Raw genomic sequence first — 23,076 nt, 5'->3', positions numbered from 1 at the left:
AGGCCTTTCACCCCAGCCTCCGATTCCTCATCAGTAAGACAAGAGAGCTCAGTTTGCTCGTAGTTTCTCTGATACTCTTTCTTGGTATAATAAGAATGAACAAAAAGACACAAATAAAAATTTTAAAAGTAAATAAGTAAAAGAAGAAGAACCAAGGGCCCCAGATGGGAGCCTTTGGGCAGTGAGGGCTGTAGTTAAATCTAGAAAACATTCAGGGATGCTGTTTTTACCAAGTTAATGTTCTTTGAATTTTGGATGTAAATAGAAACCTGCTTTTTTGTCATTGTTGCTGTGTGAGTGTACTTCTTAATGTTGAGTCTGAATGCCTTTGCAGTGTTGTTCTTGCTGTGGATATCAGTGTGCCATATAGCTTGATTATTTTCTCCTCTGGACTTTGGAGTGTGTTAGGTAAATAGCCTTCCAGATACATGTGTTTCTTTGCATTGAGCGTTTTTATAGTGTTGCTTTTTATTGGTCCTTGTTAGAGAAAAGAAAAGCGTATCTTTGCTGTTCAGGCCTACAACAGCTTCTGGAAGGCAGACAAAGCAGTGCATTGTTAACTCTTGGCAGTGCTGGGTTGGCAGGCTTTGTTTAATATGAGTACCAGAGTTAGAGTAACATGACTGTTACAGTAGACACTGCCAGTCTGGTTTAAGGTAAAGTGAAACTGATCATGTCCTTAGAATGACAGGTTGCTTCTAATTTACAAATAGCTTACATCTAGCTATAAACATGGGACTTGACTGGGAAGACTTTCTCACTTACAGGTAACATTTTAAATAGTGGCCGGGTTCTCTGGATAGAGAAGCCTTTTTAGCCTGCAGTGTGCCTACAGTATGAAAGTAATGGCATTACTGAATGTAGCCACCACTTAAAACTAGATTTTTTAAAATCATTGCATTTCTGTGGAGGAAGTACTAGTTTACAGACTTAGAACTTGCTTTGCAAACTTACTTTGATTTGCTAATATATACTAGACCCTGTACTGAGCCCTTGGGAATATAAGGATTAAGAAAACACGACCTCTTCCTTCAGTGGGTCCATTGTGAGGAAATGCATACACAGGTGGTCTTAAAGCTGAAGAGCTTTAAAGGCACTGATAGTTCATGAACACGTACCCAGCCACGAGCAACAAGGCTTTTATTCCTAGCATGCACGCATGCACACACACACACAGTTTGCAGGGGCCACTAACATGAATACACATCATTCAAGGATCAGCTCAGTATAAAACACTGAGACCACAGAAGCAGAACCTAACCAGTTGGGATGAAGGCCTTGGAACACTAAAATTAAGTAGAAGTTAATATGGGAAAGTGATAGGGTGATGGGCCTGGGAGCGTTTCAGGCAGAAGAAATGGTGTAAGTAGAGGCATAGACTAAGCAGCTGCCAACAGGTTGGTATCACTGGACAAAGAAAAGGCAGAAAAGCCAGGAAGACCAGTTCTGGGGATCCTAATTGTTTAAAGTGTGGATTTTCCCGGGCTGGTCAAGTCTTTAAGAGAGACGCTCAGAGTTAGCTGGTTTAAGGACTCAGAGACAGCACCTTTGTCAAGTTGTTATACTTGGCTGGGAAGAGAGCATGAGGTCTGAGGCAAGCTGATCAGAGTAGAAAGGAGGAAAGGCTGTAGTAACTATTTAGGGCTTATGGTAGCTAAGGAGCAATGACAGATTCAAGGCATAAAGGCCAGGATCAAGGTCAGACTTCTGTTGTTGACCAAGGAGAGAATACCAGGAAAAGATGGTTTTCTTGGATGACTGGAGTTTGTGATACTTGTGGACATGACCTACTTCTTTTTTATTTTTTTAATTTTGTAATTATATTTATGTACAGAAAACTTAGCAGTGTACATTTAACCCAGTTTAGTGGCGAGTTCTTTGGCCTTTGCCTTTTCCAGCTTGTCAGTGTGAGCCACAGATTTAGGACCCAGGATGTTCCTCCCCAGTGGCGGCAGCTCTCATCATATCTGTCATTGTAATTGGTCCTAATGGCCTCCACCAGCTTAGCCAGGGCAGCCTTGTCTTCCGAGTTAGCCTGTGTGAAGGCGACAGTGGTACAAGTCTTCCTGGGGACCAGCTGCCTCAGCCTGATGATGCAGTAGGGGACCCCCATCTTTCAACACAACACAGGTGGGAAAACCAACAACTCAATAGGGTGTGCATTGTGGGCAGTCATGTTCTTGTTCTCCACCAAAGTGGTGACTGTGTTGACAGGTGGTCTCTTAGTTGGGATGTCTTCTTTCCCAGCAGCTTTCTTCTCAGCACAGGCCAGCAGCCTCTGCTTCCTCTCCTGCCTTGTCTCTGGCCTGTGCTTGTGGGCAAGCTTAAGCAGCTGGGTAGCTGTTTCTGATCCAGGGCCTGGGTGAGCTGGTTAATGGCAGGAGGAATTTGGAGCTGCTTATAGTGAATGGTCTTTTGCCGCTGCAGCCTAATGTAGCAGAGCCATTTGACGAAACGCGTGCGATCTCTTTTGGGCTGGATATCCTGCCCAGTGCCAAAGTTGGGCCTTTTTTCTTTTTGGCCTCCTGTTTCTTCATGACGGCAGGGGCCGGGCCACCTTCTTCCCTTTGGCCTTCTTTCCTTTGGGCATCTTGCTGGACTAGAGGAGAGAGAGGGAGATGACCTATTTCTAAGATGTGTGGAATGTTACAGACCTAGGAGTGTCAATTTGGGAATCGTGTGATTTTTGGAATCCTGTAATAGAATCCAAAATTTTAAAACATATTTGGAAACAAACCCAGTATATCTGAGGGTGTTCACTCATTTCCTGATACTGCTTTTAAAATTGGGATGTCACCCATCAAAGGACACTTAACACCTAACTCCCTAACTGGGTGGATTGTGAGGGCTAACCATTGGTTCCGTAGCTAATTAGTAGATGGCAAGACTCTTTAATGTCTAGAAACCTGTAATCACATTAGTTTTTTGCATTTCTCACTTCTCTTTTTTCCACCCCACTTTCCTACTCCTCTCTCTGTTTGTTTGTTTGTTTGTTTGTTTTGTTTTGTTTTTAGGTAGCATAGGCTATCCTGGAACTCAGAGGTATAGCTGCCTCTGCTTCCCAGGTGCTGATATTTGAGGAGTGCTGCACCATGCCCTGCACTCTCCACCTTTTGACTGGCTCTCCTTTCCCAGGCTGGACTGGATCTTGCTAGGTAACCAAGGAAGACTTTGAACCCTGATCCTCTTGCCTCCACTTTCCAAATGCTGGGATTGCTAGCACAAGTCCCTGTGTCTTTCTGTATTTTTAAATGCTCAGCTATCCAACTGTCCAATCAATGAGTTGTTTTAAGGTATGGATAATTATGGCAGACTGATGTCTGCAGGTGACTACTGTATTTGTTCAAGAAAAGAAAGCCCAGCGCTTCCTTTTAGGTAGTTGTTTGCTCTGCAGCACAGAGTCTTATTTGTTCAGGGGAACAGTGAAGAACAGTGTGCAGAAATGAATCCTCTGGGGTTTTACTTCTGTATCAAATGTGACGGGAATTGTACCACGCTGTATTTAAGCGAGAGCATGGTTGTAGCCATTAATATCAGGCCAGCATTGTCCATTGTTATAGAAACTAGTTCAGCCTAACTCTGATTGTCTTGTTCCTGTTATTCAAGACTGATCAGTTGGGCTTCTGTTTTCCTGCCTTTGGTGCTGTTGAGAGTCATATTGAGATTGCCAAACATGTTGAAGTAGGGAATGCAAAGCAAGTGTAGTAGAATGCTCGTGGATCTCTGTGGCTGTTCTATTTATGATATACCAATTAGCTGAAGTAAATTTAACCCTGTGAAATATTTGATCCTATAAAAGGAAAAGCAGATCTAGAATACATGTAAAGTATCATGAGTGTATGATTAAGAATTACTAAATTCTGCAGAAATACAGATATTAAAGAAATAGCCCTGAATAATCATGTTACTATTGCATATTTTCATGAGTTGCCTTTGGAATAGAATTTAACTAAAACCCTGCAGCATTGATTCTTGCCTGTTTGATTTTATTGCTGATAACTTAAATGTGAGGCATCCAGCTTTTGCCATTTCTGCCGTTTCTATGGCAACAGAAGTGTGCAAACCCAGCAGTATCACTTTCTTTCACAGCTGGCATTTTGTGTTCACAGTAAGAAGACGAGTTTTGGTGAAGCTTGGTCTGTGCTAATTGAGATGTAACTGGGTCAGAACAATTTTGGCTTGCTTTTTTTATCTGTTTAGTTTTGTAGTGGGGTATGGGTATTGAACTACACAATTCCTTTCTTTTCACCACATAACTTTGACTGATACTAACTATTAAAGTTAGTCTTTTGAATATTAAACACTCATAGGTAGAATCCAGTATGAAATCTTGAGAATTGGGTAGAGTTGTTCTAAGACAGGCGTCATAGCCCTCTGCACCCTTGATTATTTCTGTTTCAAAGAGTGTGAGAGGATACTCTGAAGAGTTAATCATATTTTAATGGTGGATGACCACATCATGTATTCACTTGTTCTGAAGGGGACAGGTAATCCCACTTTGTAGGTGCACTTGGAAAAAGACTGGATAATTGTCATTCTTGACTACCGGCGTCCTGCACTGTGGCGCTGCCCAAGGTCTGGGCACCTTTTTTAGATTGTACAAAAGAGTTGGTAGGCCACTCCTGTCCTAAGCCATTGAAGCCATTTGTTGTTCCCATGCCACAGACTTCATTGTGTTTATACCTTAGAATTTTAAAGCGCTTTAAAAGTGCAAACTTTAGGAATTACAAGCGCTATAGGGGATGGTATGAAGAATAGATTGTACACTCTGATAATCTTAGAATGTTAAAAATCATGACCCCTCAGAGATACTCATTCTTAAGATCTTCAGACTTATTGCCTTTTTTACACTAACTTGAGTTTTATTTAGAACATCTGGCTTCTGCAATTGAACAAAAAATATTTTTATTGGGCTACCAATGACCTAATCATCCATTTTGGTCACATCGCCTCAGATTTCATTGTTTACATTTGACAGCCACTTACAGGGACCCTGTGCTATCTAGATAGACTCACCTTTTCTTCTTCTAACCCTGGTCGCAGGTCTTGCCTTTTTCCCTTTCTCCCTCCTTCCCCTTTCTCAAACACCTGCACCTCTTGTGGCAGCCCTGATCAGCTCTCAGCTCTCAGGACACAGACTCAAGAATGTACCCAGTTTTGGTTACTAAAAGGGCTTATGCTGAAAGTGGAACCGCTTGAAACAGGAAATGAGCCCTTTCTTGGTGTCCTTTTTATAAGCATTATCATTGTATTCTGCCGTTGTAACCACCATGGTTCTAGAACATGTTTGCGTGGTCCACTCAAGTTGCTCTTTCTCTGCCTCGATGGCTTTCCCCTTAGACATCAGGCGGAACACTCCCTACTGCACCGCCTTCAGATCTTACTCCAGTTACTACCTCCTCAAAGAGGCGCTCTCTGTGCAGTATAAAATAACGCTTAAAACCCCTGGGAGACAGTACCTCCCAACCCCTTAACCCCAGTCCTTGATTTATTGTTGGTTGCTATCATGTTAATATGCACATGCAAAAATATTCACAAAATTTGTGTATGCTAAAAGCGTAAAATTCTACAAACTGTTAAGAACCTGCCACTTAACAAGTGGACCATGCTAGTTTTTTTTTTTCCTCCCTATCTTCTAGTATCTTCCTCCTCTCCTAGAGATAACAGATGGCCTAGATAAGTCTAAAGAGTATATTTAGCTCTGCTTGGTTTTAAGTTATATGAAATGTGTTCTGTTATAGATATCATTTAAAACTTTCTTTTTTTATGCAGTATAATACTTCCAAGATTATATAGTGTTTTGTTCCAAGATTATACTTACATGCATTTATTTGTATTTCAGTTATTTTCTTAAAATAATGAACTATGTTACAAACATTCTCTGATATTATGTAAAAGTGAAAGTACTGATTCAGAGTGATTCAGTTACTCATACAAGATTATACCAAATTAGCTTGGCTGCCCTGGAACTTACTCTGTAGACCAGACTGGCCTCAAACTCACAAAGAGCCACCTGCCTCTGAAAATAAAGGCATGTGCCACCACCCACCTGGTGATTGCAGGTTATCTTAATGTAGCAAAATTTATTAGTCCTTTATGGTAAAAAAAAAAAAAATTGTCTTCATAAAGAAGTTTGCTTGGGGATGGAGAGATGGCTTAGAGGTTAGCCAGGAGAGGACCTGAGTTTGGTTCCCAGTCTCCACATTGAGCAACCCACAGCCTCCTGGAACTCCACCTCAAGGGGATCTGATGCTGCCTTGTTTCTGTGGACACTGCATTCATGTGCACAGCCACACCTGGACATATACAGTTAAAAATAAAGTGAATCTTTGAGGGGGGAAAAAGAAGCCTACACCAAATATCATGGCATACCCTTTTAATCCCAGTGCTCAGGAGGCTGAGGCAGGAGGTTACTGAATTTGAAACCAGCTTGAGTTACATGGGTTACAGGCCAGCTGTGCTCTATAGGAAATTCCTGTCTTAAAGATGAAATAAAAGCTATTTTTATATTTTTACTCAAACTTCATTTATACTTTATTCCTCTTGAAATATATATATATATATGTCATATAAAGGTAAGGATTAATTTTTTGTTCCATCTTTGGGTAACCTGTTGCTCCTACATCACTTTTGAATAGTTTCTCCACTGACTTCAAGTTCTCAGTGTCGTGGCCCTCTTGGTTCTCACTCTAGACCATTGGTCATCTTATCTGAGCCAATGTTTTGCTTTGAGCCCAAGTCCTATACCCACTCCTCCGCCTGCAACATAGCCTCTCACAAATGTCTTGGCTAGTCTTAGATCTTTTTATTTAATTTTGAAGTACTGGATACCAAACCCAAGTTCTTGAGTGTGCTGATTAAGTGCTCTCCTGTTGCGCTGCAACCTCAGCCCTTGTTGTTGTTGCTTTTTTTCTTTTATCATCATTATTATTTATTATCATTTATTCACTTTGTATCCTGGCTGTAGCTTCCTCCTGGTCCCACCCTCCCTCCCTTTTCCCCCTTTTGCCCCTCTCCTAGTCCTGATAGGCCCCTTCCCCTACTATCTGACCCTAGCCTATCAGGTCTTATCAGGGCTGTCTGGATCCTCTTTCTCTGTGGCCTAGTAAGGCCATCCCACCAGGGGCAGGTGATCAAAAAGCAGGCAACCGAGTTCATGCCAGAGATAGCATCCCTGCTCCCCTTACTAGGAGACTCCCATGGAGACTGACCTGCCAATGGGCTATATCTGAGCAGGGGATCCAGGTCCTTTCCATGCATGGTCCTTGGTTGATTCTTCAGTCTATGCAGGCCCCTCTGGACCTAGTTTTTTTGGCGCAGTTGGGCTCCTGCCCCCTCCAGGTCTTTCTATCTCCCACTTCTTCCATTTGATTCCCTGCACTCTGCCCAAAGTTTGGCTATGAGTCTCAGCATCTGCTTTGATGCCCAGTTGGCAAAAGTCTTAAGCATACACTTCATAAAAGACTGGCATCCAAGTAGCCAAAACAGCCAGATTAGACATCAGAGAAATTTCGAGTTGAAACCATGCTGAATTACTTTTCTACACATTCCAAAATTTCTTAAAACTTATAATTGGAAAAATAATACTGGCAAAGATGTGTAGCTCTTAGGACTCTCAGAAGCTGTTACTGAAAGTATAAACAACCACTTGGAAAAATGTAAAGATGAGGATATGCATGGCATTGTGATAGCACTCCTGTTCGGAGTATATATCCAACGTAAGTACACACATGTGTCTGCCATAAGATGCAGATTACAAGGCTTACAGGAATTGCTTTGTCACCCAGCTGGCATGGAAATGGAGTGATCTGCAGCCTGGGTTGTTTAATCCCTTTACCAACCAGCCTCTCCATTCCTCCTTTCTCTTATCTTTCTGTCTTTCACAGGCTGTCGCTGTTTGGTCTAGGCTGCCCTCACTTGTGTTTCTCGAGAACTGCCTCAGTTTCCTGAGTTCCGGGGTTGCAGGCCTGCACTACCACATGCATCTCCTTTCTTGACCACAGCTACCTTGTACACATAGCCTAAAAGCTGTACAGCCCTTCAAGGGGTTCTTTTGTTTTTCTGCCACCACTGGCTCCATTTCTACCTATGCCTCCTGTGTTCTTGCTCCTGTTGTCTGGAAGATGTATGTTATAACCCCCTCCGGTTTGTACTGCTGCCTGGCTCTTTTTAATAATATTACATAGTGTTTTGTTTCTCTTGTTTGCTCTCTTGAGCTGCCTCTTTTCTTAAACATCTCAGGCACACACTTCCTTATGTCTAGGCTTTTTTCTTGACATAGCACTCAAAGCCATAAATGCTTTATTAGCTACCTTCCTTCAAGTTTTGGTAAGGTATCTTTTAAATATTTTGGTCCTGAGTGTTTTTCATTTTTGTATAGTTTCTCCTTTTGCCTAGAATGCTTTAGATATATTTTTAAATTTCCAAAACGTGATATTTTCATAATTGACTTTAAAATTGTGTGTGTTTGTGTGTGTACATGTTTGTGCTTGGACACATGCACTCTCATGACATACTGGTGCCCTCAGAGGCCGGAAGTGGGCATCAGACTTGTTGGAGCTGATTGCAAGGTGACCCATGGGTTCTGGGGACCGAAGTCTCCCAGAAGGGCAGCAAGCACTTTGAACTGCAGCGCCACCTCTCCAGCCATCTCCCATATCTGTGTTATATGTATTTTTAGGCTTTCGGAGCTTGAAAAGCTATTCCTCATGTTTGAGTTTATTAATATCCTAACCATCTTTACCAAAGTCACCTTCCTAAATGTTATCCTGATGCTCACTGAGAAGAGTTATTATTCATTCCAGATTTTAATACTTTCATAATGCTCTATTCTAAAACTCACTCCATCTTCCTGTAGTGGATTGAGGCTCCTTGGAATCAAGGTCATCATATATTATTTCCTTTTGATTCCTGGAAGTTTTCAGTATAACATTCTGTAATCGATCTGATTATCAATCAGTGGATAGTTACCAAGTGTGAATTTTGAAGGTAAGGTTTTTCACTTGATGCTATTTTACCCACTCTGTCCTGGTAACTTTCTCCTTGACTTAATTATCACACTCCCCTGGCAATGACTCCAAATGAGTCCAAAGCTCTTGGGCAGTGTGGCTTGAGCATTTCATGTTTTCATCTCCCGCTCTATTGCCCCCCTTCCCAAGTTAATACCTCACATAGTTTTCAAGTCCACAACACAAAAGGCACAGTCATTCTTGTCAGATGAAGCCACGGCCTTTGTGTGATCTTTGCCCTGGTTTTGGTTTTGGTTTTGGTTTTTTTCCCCTCCCAGTCACAAAGTCCTGTAAACTTCTCTAAAATGTTTCTCAGCTCCACCACGCCCTCTGTGCTTTCTTATCTCTTCACAGCAGTTCTGGTCTCTTTGCTTACCATCTCCACTGCCTGCAGATAAGGGTCACATTACTTCACTTGACATTTAAGACAATCCAGTATGAACCTTCTCCCTCTTTAGGTCCAACTTCTTACTGTTTCCTGGGCTCTCCTCTTCATAGCCTTTCTCCTTCTCCCCTGCTTTGTCTCCTCAGCTCTGTTGATTGTTCAGGATCTGCCTAAGAGACTCTGTCCCTGCCTTCACCCCCTTAGGCACTGCCCCTAATAAAATCACTAGTCACTTCATTTGAACTATTTGTGTGTGTGCTTGCTGTTTTCATTGAAGTGCTGTTGTAAACAAAAACCAGCAACGTGGGCAAGATGGGAGGGAGGGTGAAAGAGAAAGCACAGAAGAAAGATATTTAAAAAGACTGCTCAAAAGAAAATTTACCATCCGTCTATCCATCTATCATTGAATAAATGAGTACAATAAATTACATATACATACATTTTCTCTCCCAAGTTTTCAGAGGAGCTGGGCTAACTTCTCCCCTCTCTGTTGCCTTAATTTGTTTACACACATTTTCAGGTGAGGATGGTGTGAGAGGCATGGAACATCTGTGCTTGTATGTAGAGCTTTGTGTTGGCGTTGGGTTTTAGTGTCCTGTGCTTTGAATTTGTGTTTGGAGTTTCCTTCCTTCCTTCCTTCCTTCCTTCCTTCCTTCCTTCCTTCCTTCCTTCCTTCCTTCCTCTCTCTCTCTCTCTCTCCTCTCTCTCCCCCTCTCTCTTTCTTCTTACTATTATTATTGAGTTTTTTGTGTTGTTTTGTTTTTCAGGACAGGGTTTCTCTGTGTAACCTTGTCCTGGAATTCACTCTGTAGACCAAGCCCTCCTCGAACTCAAAGATCTGCCTGCTTCTGCCTCCTGAGTGCTGGGATTAAAAACGTGGGGCACCACTGGCCAGCTATATTTGGCGTTGCTTCCTTTTGCTTTTATTATAGTTGATGTGAATTCTGAGAGAGTCTGTCTGTATGTCAGTGATGCTTACTTAGAGTATTCCAAGGAATACTCATTTGGTTTATTTACCCGAGAGTAATTATATTGTGATTTGAAATTTTTATATTAAAAATGAGTGCATTTAAGTTGTTCAGGTTTTTAAAGTATGGGATATAAATATAGTAATGATAGTTTTAATTATTGTATGATTATTTATATGACACAGCTTTGAAAATAGATATGTTTCCCTGGCAAAGATGTCTATATGAATTTAGTGCTAACTTCAAGAATATCAAATGCTTTAACTGTAAAAGATGCCTTAATCTTTAATTAGTTTAGACTGTATGAAAATACATAAATTATATTTTCATATGAGAAATTTCCATTTTGGAGCATGTCAAAAGAATAAATGTAGTAATTTGAATGCTCTATTTTTATTTCTAGAAACCAGCAAATATCCTAGTAATGGGAGAAGGCCCTGAAAGGGGGAGAGTCAAAATAGGTAGGTAATTATTCCTAAGATAATGGTGAAGAAACCGAAGTGACGACAAAGGTGTTTCCCTCTTTAATACCCTTATAAAGTTGTTGATTTTTAAATTACTTTCTCGGAGTGTTTATAGAAAAGATGTTGGAAAATGTAGGTAGCCTATAAAGCCATCAGTTTTCCACAGCTCTTTCCTCAAAATAACATTGTCAGTCATACTAACTGAGGTGTCAGTTAACAAGCCCCATAAACGTTTGCTTCCACACAGTGTGCCATGTGTGTTTCATGTACCCCCATTCTCCAGCATAACAACCATGTGTCCACATGTGTTTCATGTCACCCCTATTCTCCACCACAACAACCCACCTTTGTCCAGGTGCTTCTCACCCCTATCCTCAGCAGCATGTCTTTGCTCAGACACTTTCATACTTGTTAAATGAACACTATAGCACCCCACACTTGCCTGTGTTTCGTCAACTCCGCAGCAAGGGTCTTAGTTTGCTATCGGAACAGATGCTAGAGGTGAACGGATGGAGCTCACCTGACGGATTCCACTCCACCCTATGTCGCCCAGCCTGTCCTGCTGCTGGCTTCCCACTTCTGCATCTTCTTCTCAGCCTGGTTCCGTGAGAAGCTGCTCTCTAAACTACTAACCCTGCTTTGAACCTCTGCCTGGAGTTGATGGAATTCACCTTCATTGAAAACTACGTTGTTGCTAAATACTTGATAGCTGCTTTTTTACCCTTCCTGCTTTTACCTTTCCCATCACCTGCTTCTATTTTTGTTTTACCTCTCAATTCCTTACAGGCATTTATTGACATCCATTTTGCTTGGCAAAGGGGAAGAGGAGAGAAAAGCTAGTCCCTCCCCGTAAGAGACAGTCATGTAAACATTTATCATGCAGTGTAGTGGGTTCTTTATGATGCTCTCTCAGCCACACAGCTGCCTTCTAAAGGTAGTTACCACAGTGAAGGAACCCTGGGTTCAAAGAGCTGTGCCTTACTCACACCTTGAAGCCATGGCTCAGGCTCCTGCCCTGAGACTTTACCCTACAAACAGCCTGATGACACCTCACTGATGTCCACTTGTTGAAACAGCCTCTGAGAAAGGAATGGCTGCTGAGCACCTGATTGGTTCCCTCTGTAGCTGTTGAAAACACACTGCTTTTCTTAAGCTCCCTGCAGTACAGCATGGCCATTTTTCTCTTCTCAAAGCTCCCCTCTTCCCTTAAGCACTGACAAGTCCCTTTTCAGTTTCAAACCTAATCTTACCTCTGCCAATGCAAACACAACTCTCGTGCCCGAATTAAGAGAGAGTTTATTCTGAGCCAAACACAAGTAACTGGGACCTATAAGTGTGGATTCAGGTGGCATAATAGCTAGTTCCATTGTGGGAGCAACTACAGCAAACTTGTATAGTCGCAGAACAAAAGGAAGTCTTATATCAAGGCATTTCCCACGTGCATGGGCAGAAACACCAGGTAGACAGACAGTTTATAGCAGGCTGGGCAGTAAGTATGTCCTGATGACATGGACAGATGGACAGCTCTGCTACAGGTTTAATCTATTTTGAAATTCTTAACTTTTAGTTGATGGAAGCTCATGGTCTGTTAAATTAATACATCCTGGAGCTTTTACCCAATGACTGATAGGATAGACAATCAGACATAGAATTGAGGAATAACAATATCCTGGCTCTGGACCTGCAAAATTCCGATTTCCCACAACCATAAAGTTGTAATGAGTCGTCACCCTTGTTGAACCTTTAACACTGGTGTGGCATTTTAGTCCATAGTTCCCGTTCTTGCCATGGTAGGCATTTGTATGTATAGAGGCTGGAGGTTGGCCTGTGCCCCATGTTGGCCAGAAGGCTCATTCCCAGCATCTAATGAAGATGAAAAGCTGAGTAGCCAGGAAAGCAGTTTACAGGAGAGGGTCATTGTTAAGAAGAATATCATATAACATTGTTATATGATCATAACATATAACATATAACCATATCATATAACATTGTTAGCTCTCAGGATATGGGTCAGATTTGTATTCTTTTTTATGATTTATTTATTATATGTACAATGTTCCATTTGCATGTACACCTACAGGCCAGAAGAAGACACCAGATCTTACTACAGATGGTTGTGAGCTACCATGTGGTTGCTGGGAATTGAACTCAGGACCTCTGGAAGAACAGCCAGTGCTCTTAATCTCTGAGCCATCTCTCCAGCCCCAGATTTGTATTCTTGCCCTCTGTATCTGACATGTATATTTACATGTGATAGATAATATAGACATTGTAGGTAAAGTTAAGATAAACAAGAACACAGTATGATCTGAAGAACTAAAGGTAGCAGATAAGAACGCCCCACTCAGAAAAGCTCTTTAAAATGTTTCTCCCTGTGCCTATCATCGTTTATATTCTATGAAATATTTTATTTGTGGTTTGGATATATGAAATAACTTATTACTGTTTTAATTTTAGTCTCTCTTTTGGCTGGTTTGATTTTGTAGCCATAACTTTGTGTTGGTCAGTTTTTGTTTTAAGATTGGTCTTTAACATCCACATTATTTTAAATGCTATTTGGCCCATTACTTTGGTATTATACTGGATTAAAGACTGAGAAAGTAAATAGGTAATAGTTATATTGCAGAAGAAATCAGATGATAATACTTTTAGAATTCCTTCCCAACAAAATTGTTTTTTTTTTTTTTTTTTTTTTCCGTATGTACCAGCTGTTACTACTATCAGGTAGAAACCGGAGACCAGGCCTGTGAGAGATCAGCATTCTGTGGGCATCATAAAATCAGAAAGAAACCAGAAAGTTATTTTGTAATTTTACCTACCAATTTGCTATTCATTATCAGAAGAAAAGTATTATTTAGTAATTTTAAGTATATTTTTATTTATCTATTGATAATTTCATGCATTTACATAATGTACTTTGATCATCTCTGCCCTAACTCCCACTAAACCCAGATACCCCTTCACTTCACCTTTCTCCCACCATTATGTCTCTTAAAAACATGAACACTGAGTTCATTTAGTTCTGCCTGTATACACAAAGGTGTAGGACTGTCTGCCTGATTCTGGACAGCCTGCCACTGGCGGTACCCTCAAAGATAAGATCATCCCCCCCCCAACTGCAGCCACCAGCTTCCAGTAGCTTCTGAGCTAGAGGTGGGTCCTTGTGCACCATTAAATAGGTAACTGCTGCTGTGAGTTCACGAGCCCAGTGGCCATTCTGTGTCCAGAAGGTAGCGTTTTACAACCCTCATCCCTATCCTCTGGCTGTTAAAATTTTCCACCTCCTTTTCTGCAGTGTTCCCTGAATGTCAAGGGGCAACATGCTTTTAAAATCTTGGCTTGCAGTATGTAACACTCCAAAGATTTATTTAATTAGGAAACAAGGATTTTAAAGGATGGTTTCTTAGATGTAAGTTTCTTCTTTTTGGAAGAATAGTTTTATGTGTTCCTTTTAAAGATGTATATTTTTAAAATTAGTCTTAGTAGATTTGCTTTAAACCTTCTCATTGAGTACCTATATTTCCAGAGCGCTCGCCTTTGATACTGGCCTCTGAACGGTTTTGATACCGACTCCTTGAGTGTTGTTGCCCTCAGATGACTGATAGTTTCATATACTTTGAGTCAGTCAAACCCATTGGTGTACAGTTAGTTGTTCACAGTGAGTAGAGGCCTGAGTGTGCCACAGAACTGTGTAGAGTCTTGAATTTGTTATATCACACCGGCTTTTTAGAAGTAATAGCATATTCACCCAAATGGTTAGACCCAGTTAATATTTTCTTCCCTCTTCTTAGTAGGCAGTCATATGGTTCTTGTTTAGATTTAAATTTGAAGTATCCCTAAAATGGAGTTCTTTTTGGAAAATTTAAAATAAGTCTCTGTCAATGTGCACATTAGATTTTTTAAAAAGCTATACTGAAAAATGAGAAGATTCTTCTGTGAAAACATTTGAGTCATTTAAAACATCAAGATGTAATTTAAGTCAAGTAGGTTTGAGTAAGCAAACACATGATTAATGAAAGGACGTAGTACTCTAGGTCTCTGTTGTAGCTTTACTAAAATCAAGATTAGCATTATCAGTTAGGAAAATGTACCAAGGAAAATGAAATATCTTAGTTTTTAAAATATGTAAGCATAAAAGGATTTTTTAAATGTTATAAAAGAGTAAGCGTTACAGATGTTGTCAGAGTTAGTTCAGTTGTCAATGTATTGGAAGATGAGGTTGTGGTTGTGTCTTTAGAAGTTGTTCCAAGTGTGAGGTGAGAAATACAAACTGAAATGTTACCCTTTAGAGTTCTCTAACTCAAGACGAGGTTTTTGGAAGTACCTGACAGGGTCCTCCCTATGCAGGCTAAAGAGAGTCTTTAAAACATGTATCTAGTTGACAGTCACCTGTTTTTAGCTTTTGTTATTTCGTTTTTCTTCAGGTATTCACTGTGGGAGAATTCTGTTAATGATTTTGAATTTTTAGAGTTTTTTTTAAGTCTCATGGTGCATAGTGTCTTATTAGAGATGGCTTATATAGTTCTTTGTCCATTTTTATAGGATGCCCAGTAATTATTTTATATGGAGGTAAAATATGTTTTCCAAAAGGGATAGATCTTAGAATTTAAAAGAATTAATGGGAGTGTATTTGGCTAAGAAAGCTAGAGGCTTTAGTTAATGAATTTTAATAATTAATTTGTTTAGTTGTATTTTTTGTTTACTCACCAATCCAAAGAATCAAGGGCACAGTAGAAAATTTTACAGATATGTAGAAATATTTGTATGCGCTGGAAGATGGCTCAGAGGTTAAGAGCACTGGCTGGCTGCTCTTCCAAAAGTCTTGAGCTCAATTCTCAGCAACCACATGGTGGCTCACAACCATCTATAATGAGATCCGATGCCCCCTTCTGGCCTGCAGGTGTACATGCAGTCAGAACACTAAGTAAGTAAATACATAACTCTTTTTAAAAAAAGATATAAATATTTGATCACTAAAATGAGTTTCATAGACACTGTCTACTTTAGCAGAAATGCCCTAATTCTTCATAGTGAATAAATACTAATGGTCAAATTTTATTTTATTTTTTTTAAACTTGTATTTTTTATAGATATAGGTGTTTTGTCTGCACGTATGTATTTATGTCATGTGCATGCCTGCTGCTGTAGAGGCCAGAAAAGGGTGCCGTGTAGTCTGCAGCTGGAGTTATAGGCGATGAGAGCCACCGCTGGGGTGCTGGGAACTGAACCGTGTCCTCTACAAGAGCAGTATGCACCCTGAACTACTAAACCATCTCTCCGCTCAGTGGTCAAATTTTAAATGACCCATTTAAAGGAATAAAACATAATGTCCTTATTCTTTAAGTCATTTTTTGTAAATATAAAAATTTATTACTGTAAATAGAAAGATGGTTTTAGTTTTGTGTCAGTGCGTTTACTTTTGAACTTAGAAAATCCTTAGATAAGGTGTTCTGAAACACCTTTAACAAAATTCAAGGCAAACCTGGGCTATGTAGTGAGTTGCAGACTAGCCTGGACTAGAAAGAGACCCTGTCTCAAATAAAGAAAGAAAGAACTAAGTAAATATAAAATTTGAAAATAGACACTTTTTTTTTTGGTAAGGTGAAATGCTTTATTCCTTATAAATATTTTTTCTCATTGAAATAGCTTAAATTCTGCATGTAGAATCACATGTGTTAATGAGAATAATCTTATTCTTAGCAATGGTTCAAAAAGAGAGCTATCTTATTTTATCTGTTGGCAACTTATGAAAACATATTTGATAGAGTCCCAGATATCACAGAGATCTATGGGCAGATAAGGAACTCTGAGAGTGGATTGGTCAGCCCTAAAAATGTGCGGCACTGTGCAGACTGAGCAGCTTATATATGTTTCCAGACAGAGTTTCTCTCTGTTGTCCTGGCTGTCCTAGAACTCACAGAGATCCAACTGCCCTGCCTCTCAAGCGCTGACATTAAAGGTATGTGCCACCACTGCCCAACATACATATATATAAATATAATGTATATTTATAAATGCATAAATATAATGTATGAACAAATACATAATATATGTATATTATACACAAATGGATATAATAACAGTTAATGAAAAAGAAGCCATGAAGTTGAAAGAGAACAAGGAGGCATATATAAGAAGGTTTGGAAGGAAAAATATCATAACTATATTATAATCCAAAAAATAAATTTAAGAAGATAACTGAACAGGGACTATTTCTGACATGAACTCAATGGCTGGCTCTTTGACCTCCCCACCACCACCCGAGGGAGGAGCAGTCTTGCTAGGCCATAGAGGAGGACTTTGCAGCCAGTCCTGAAGATAACCTAATAAGCTAGGGTCAGATGAAAGGGGAGGAGGTCCTCCCCAATCAGTGGACTTAGAAAGGGGCAGGGAGGAGATGAAGGAGGGAGGGTGGGATTAGGAGAGAATGAGGGAGCAGGGTACAGCCGGGATACAAAGTTAATAAGCTGTAACTAATATTTAGAAAAAATAAATTAAAAAAGAAGATAACTGAATCAGAGTTATATTTATGACAGAATGGAATGGTGAAGGATCATTTTTCCAGGTGTCTAAACTTTAATGTACCTTTTGTAGTCCTCTAAGCAGGCAACAGCTTGGCTTTTAAGATGACCAGATTTCTCCACTCCAGTCTCAAGCTATAATTAACCCTTTAATGCTTGCATTACAGGAAGGCTTGGCTAGATCCTAAAGGATATAGAATACCTTTTCCTTAAAAGAGCAACAGCAGTAGAGGAAGTAGCAGACAGTGTACGTTCATGGCATAGTTAACTGCAAGTTCAGAAATTGTCCTAAAAATGTAATTTTTGCATAACATGCTCATATTCTAGATAGGCCACCCTCAGAGTGGTCATTTTCACATTTACTAAGTTTTTTGAACTACAAAAATGGAATAGCCTTGGGTCTGGTATTCAGTTGCTGTCAGAACTTCTAGAGGCAGATTGAGTTTGCCCCGTGTAGTTCCATTCATAAAACTGTGTAAAAGAAACAATCACAGTCACACTTAGTGGAACCAGCTGACGTCACTTGCCTCTCAGCCAGAACTGTCTTCACTGTAAGGACAGGAGAGGCCTGATGTATTGTCTAAGGTAATAGCTCTCCCTTCCTGATTTTAAAAGCAAAGCAGAAGAAAGCTGAATAAAAGATAAATAGCTCTGGATTACAGGTCAGTAAAATTATCTGAAATGCTTTAGCAAATTCCAGCAGGTCCTGAGAATCTAGCTTTGCTCAGTTTTTGTCAGGTACTGTATAGACAGTCTTGGGATCACTGTCCTTCTAAGCTTTATTGAGAGAGGCCATGAAAAGCTAGTTAGTGTGGTACGGAGTTTTGCCTTGCTTGGGGATTGGTAGAGAGTAGAAGGAAAGGGTGATGAGGACTCAGAAGAGGCACAGTCAGAGAATTCATTTTCTGCTTTATTTATTTTCTGCTCTCTAGCACCTTTCCTGGCCATCCTAGAGCTTACTCTGTAGACCAAGCAGGCCTCAAACTCGGAGATCCGCCTGCCTCTGCCACCATAGTGCTGGGATTAAAGGCTTGCATCACCTTAGTTTCCAAAACTTTTTTTTTTTAACATTTGCAATGTTTTCATTTCTTAGATGCTTTCAAATTAAAATTGAAATATTCCTTCCTTTCAGTATATTTTGCTTTATTGCATAGAACTTCTAGTTAATAGAAACAAAACAAAACACAATTTAGGGGTAGTGACTGTTCCTCATTGCATGTGTGGGGTAAGGGTGGATAAAACCAAGTTATGGTTTCGTAGGTTTCCCTGTTTCTCCAAATAATTGCAAGTTGAATTGCTATAATTACTAAACAAAGCAGGTGGACTTCCAGGTGTCAGTTGTCTCCAAACACTTCCTACTTGGAATTTCTTCTTCCCTTTGTTTTGGTGAAGGTATCTTTTCCCCTAAAAGCTGTATACTCTTGCATGCTATCTAGAGGGATTTGTGACTTGGATCAAATTTATGTTCCACTTATGGGAAAAACTCCTTTGGGTCTCATACCAATGTAGGCTCCTCACAGTGGGCCTAGGGTTTATTGTGAACATTTACAAGAATGTAAGGGGACTCACGACACTAGGTGCCCACCACTTCCTTGTCTTGATAGTGGAGCTGAGAAGGCTCCTCCTCGTTGAGGCTGGTGCACATCTTGAAGAGATCCTGATACTTTCATCTTGATCTGGAGAGGAGAGGTATAGATGGTTGGACACATAGAGGACCTGCAGATGCCTGATGCCAATCCAGGTGGATCCCTCTGGTGAAAGTCAATCCTCCAGGAGGCCTTGTGGTTTAGAACCAACGCTGTTGATGCAGAATAGAGCTCTCACCTTAAAGTGAATAGGGGGCTTTATTCTGAGCTAAAAGGAATGGCCATAACCAAGGTAGCTAGACTCTGCTGTGGGTTTTTAGATGTTACTGAATAGCATTCTTCCCTTCTAGGTTGGTAGAATTAGTGTCTATGCTTGATTTTAGCTGATGTTGTAAAGGATGGGAGGTGAGACACAGATGCAGATAACAGGTGACTGTTAAGGGGACTAAAGAGCTCACAATAATTTTTGGCTTTGGATCTGCAACATTCCAATTTTGCAGTCACAAAGTTTACATCAGTGAGCTATCCTTGAGTCTTTAAACGATTTGTAACCTTTTCTGTACCACTTGTGTTCATACCCCATCTTTAGCATCCATGTCCCATGTTCATCCCCCACATTGTTTCTCTACTTCTAGGATACCCTGAATGTTCATTCACCGTAATTTGTTATAGTCTCACCCAGAAATCCATTTCTCTGTCAAAACTGTCTCTGAGAAGACCCATGCTTATGACCTGTGCCCTAGCAGACCCAGTGGCTTGAGTCAGTGGCTGTTCTTACCACAATGAACCCTGACACCTGGGCAGGCTGGCCCTGAGGCTGTCTTCTCGCATTCTGTGTGACATTATATGGCTGGTTTTCTGTCTTTGGCTCTTGTTGTTTTGTCTGCACTGGGCTACTGTTGCCTCATGTTCTCATAAATGTGCTGTTTCAGAACACCTTTAGCACTGGTTTGGGACATAGCCTTCCTCTATAATTATTTTGTCAAGGACTTGACAATGTATGATCTCAAAATTTAGATGTAATGAAAATGAGCCTGCAATGGATGTCTGTTCTCTCTACCAGGCACCTTTATTGTTACTTGGCTTCCTGGCAACCTGAACTCCATTGTACCCAAGCAAAGTCGTCATCATCATCTTAGACTCTTTTTTTTTTTTTAAAGACAGATTTGTTTGTTTATTATGTATATAGTGTTCTGCCTACATGTATACCTGCAGGCCAGAAGAGGGCACCAGGTCTCATTATAGATGGTTGTGAGCCATCATGTGGTTGCTGGGAATTGAGCTCAGAACCTCTAGAAGAGCAGCCAGTGCTCTTAACCTCTGGGCCATCTCTCCAGCCCCATTTTAGACTCTTTATTATTTTTGTGTTAGTCATTATGTTAACCTTAATCACCCAAATCTAGTCACCATAAAACTTTGTTTTCTACTTAAGCCAGCCACCTATTGTTAAGAATTTAAGATTATAGTTCTGTTAAAGATTGGGGATAAATGAAAGATAAAATTAAGCAATAAATAGCAGCAAGAGTAATTAAAACTGATTTAATTGCTTATAAGCTTTGTTTTAATGCCATGTGTGTGTGTGTGTGTGTGTGGTACTGGGGGTTGAATCCAGAGCCTCATGCATACCAGATGAGTAACCCACCACCATGCTACTTCCACCGCCTCAGAATTACTATGTAAAGATAGTAACATGGGGTCTGGGGCACAGGTCATAGAAGGATGCTTGCATAGCGTGTGTAAGACTCTGGGTTCAATTCCCAGTGTAGGAAAAGAGAAAATCTACAGATGCCTGGGCTCAAAAGAACAGCACATTGAATGGAAAGACGGTGCATCCCACCCCCCACCCCTCAGCGACATCAAAGACCCTCCGGTGCAGCTCATGCCTGCAGCCCACACTTGAGAAGTTGAGAGGAGGGGATTGGAGTGTCTGGGGCTACATAGTGAGCTCCAGGCCAGCCTCTGCAAAGAGTAAGAATATCTCAAGAAACCCAGAATACTTAGCAGCGCTTGTCTAACATCCTTTCTGTCCCTCCCCATCTCAAAAGACTTAACCTGCAAAGCCCAGCTCACGCTCCATTTTCACTTGGTCTAGTTCCACCGTGTTTACAGCCTCCTTCCGGGTGGTACCCTGACAGAGATGTAGACCCTCCCACTGTGGGCTTAGCTCTTCTTAGGAACCAGCAGAACTGACTCCTGTGATGTGTGTGCTCTGTGCATTTCTGTCCTGTGCACTGCTGGGTGTTAGGCTTTGGTGCTGGGCCTTGCATGACCTCTCATGTTGCCTACTTAATCCCCACACCCATCCATGTCATTGAGCACTTCCTTATTGTAGAAAACAGTCAAACCCATGTTGAGGTTAGTTAACTTTGTCTAAATTAGCAATTATTTGGAAAAGCTTCTGTAAAGTTCATTCAGTAGAATGGAATTATACTTACTTTCTTCTGGCCTGGGCTTCATTTGACAGTGAATTAAACAAAGTTAAGAGATGGAGCCAGCCATGCATATGCTTTTTTAGTCCCAGCTCTTGGGAGGCAGAGGCCAAACAGAGTGACATGGTAAGGCCCTGTCTCCAAAACAAAAGAAATTACTTAATTAATTTTTAAAAATTTAATTAAGAGGAAGAAAACAAGAAGAGAAACATTAGCTTTTGGCTTTAATATAATGTGTTTTCAGTGGGCAAACCAGCATCCCATCATGCATTTCCACCTTCATACGTTACCAACAACAGCAATTAACAAATATCCTTATATAAACTAGTGCTTGCTCATTGTATCATGTTGTGAAAGCACTGGTAAAATCACCGACTTTTGTTTGCACTAGAACAATTTAGTTTTGAAAGACTAGGCATCAGCGCAGATTTCCTTGGTTAGCTTTTTTTTAAAGAACTTAATACTCCAAAGCAGCCTTGTGAAGCATTATAAATTATTTAAACTCTAAAGAAACAATATACTCAATTATACTTTAATGCATATTACAGCATACATAGTCTCAGATTAAATGATCCATTATAGTTACTTGCATTTATACTTTTTATAGTACATTTGGGTCTCTTACACATTCAAAATGTACTGTGTACATTTTAAATTATAGAGATTTCTCATTCTTGTGACTCTGCCTTTGTGGTTTGTAATTACCATGTATATATTGTAATTACTGTGTATATAGTTCACTGGATGTCAGTCAGTGCTTGAGGACCTAGATGCTAACGGCCTGGTGCTGCCTTAATTGAAGTGCCTAACACACAAGTATGAAAGACCGGAGTTTACATCCCCAGCACCCACATTAGTTAGTCTCTTACCCTAAAGCTGTGGGTACAGGGTTGGAAACAGGATTCTGGAGCTTGTTGGCCAGCTAGCCTCACAGTGTATAAGTGTTGAGCTTACAGAGAGACCCTGTCTCAAAAAACAAGGTGCTAAGTGTTATGTGACTAAACTTGTTTTGAGGAAACCCTGTGCCTATTCATACCAGATAAGAAGCTCACGATAGTAAAGTATGGATACCATCAGAGACCAACTTTGTGATCGGTGAAGAGTAGCTTACAGGAGCATCAGAGACAGCTGCATCACCAAAGCCCACCTCAGCATAGGAGACACCTTACAAAAGCTGGGAACCTGGAGCAGCTGTGCAGCCTACAGGTCCCTCAACAGAATAGAGAGATTCCTTTTCAAATGACTCAGTTGGACTAAACCTCTTCCAGGCAGTTGAGCTTGTCTCTTCTTCCAAACAGCTGATCTGGTCTCAGTGTCTTCTTTGCTCCTTGGCCTGCCTGAGAATGACGCTGAGCAGTTTCTTATGGTTTACCCTTGGGAGGGAGAGGTCTAGCAAATCTGATAGACTTCCGGAAGCTATTTTGAGTGGTTTCCTTTCTGGTTTAAGGAACTTCCCAATCCTCCCCCCCACACACACACACACATACACATATGTACACATGCACACGTAAGAATATAGCTATTATCGAGGCATGGTGCCGTACACCTTTAATCCCAGCACTTGTGAGGCAGAGGCAGGCGATCTCTGAGTTTGAGGCCAGCCTGATCTATAAATAAAGCAAGTTCTAGGACAGCAAGCGCTGTTAAACAGAGAAACCCTGTCTCAAAACACACACACACACACACACACACACACACACACACACACACACACA

General features: G+C 40.6%; 1 protein-coding gene and 1 pseudogene across 1 annotated transcript in view; one reads left to right on the top strand and one right to left on the bottom strand.

The window, feature by feature from the left end:
* Cdk19 (cyclin dependent kinase 19) overlaps positions 1 to 23,076 on the top strand; it is a 144,182-nt gene that overhangs the window by 100,613 nt on the left and 20,493 nt on the right. Inside the window, exon 5 of the mRNA XM_055615907.1 lies at positions 10,765 to 10,822. Within this exon, the coding sequence (XP_055471882.1) occupies positions 10,765 to 10,822 (58 nt within the window). The remainder of the gene's footprint in view (positions 1 to 10,764; positions 10,823 to 23,076) is intronic.
* LOC129683283 (60S ribosomal protein L7a-like) lies at positions 1,805 to 2,453 on the bottom strand (annotated as a pseudogene).

The sequence above is a fragment of the Psammomys obesus genome, unplaced genomic scaffold (assembly GCF_907164565.1).
Source record: "Psammomys obesus unplaced genomic scaffold, mPsaObe1.curated_primary_1811, whole genome shotgun sequence".
NCBI classification, from domain to species: Eukaryota; Metazoa; Chordata; class Mammalia; order Rodentia; family Muridae; genus Psammomys; species Psammomys obesus.
The sequence above is the reverse complement of the archived record's forward strand: the minus strand, read 5'-3'. Positions and strand labels throughout refer to the sequence as shown.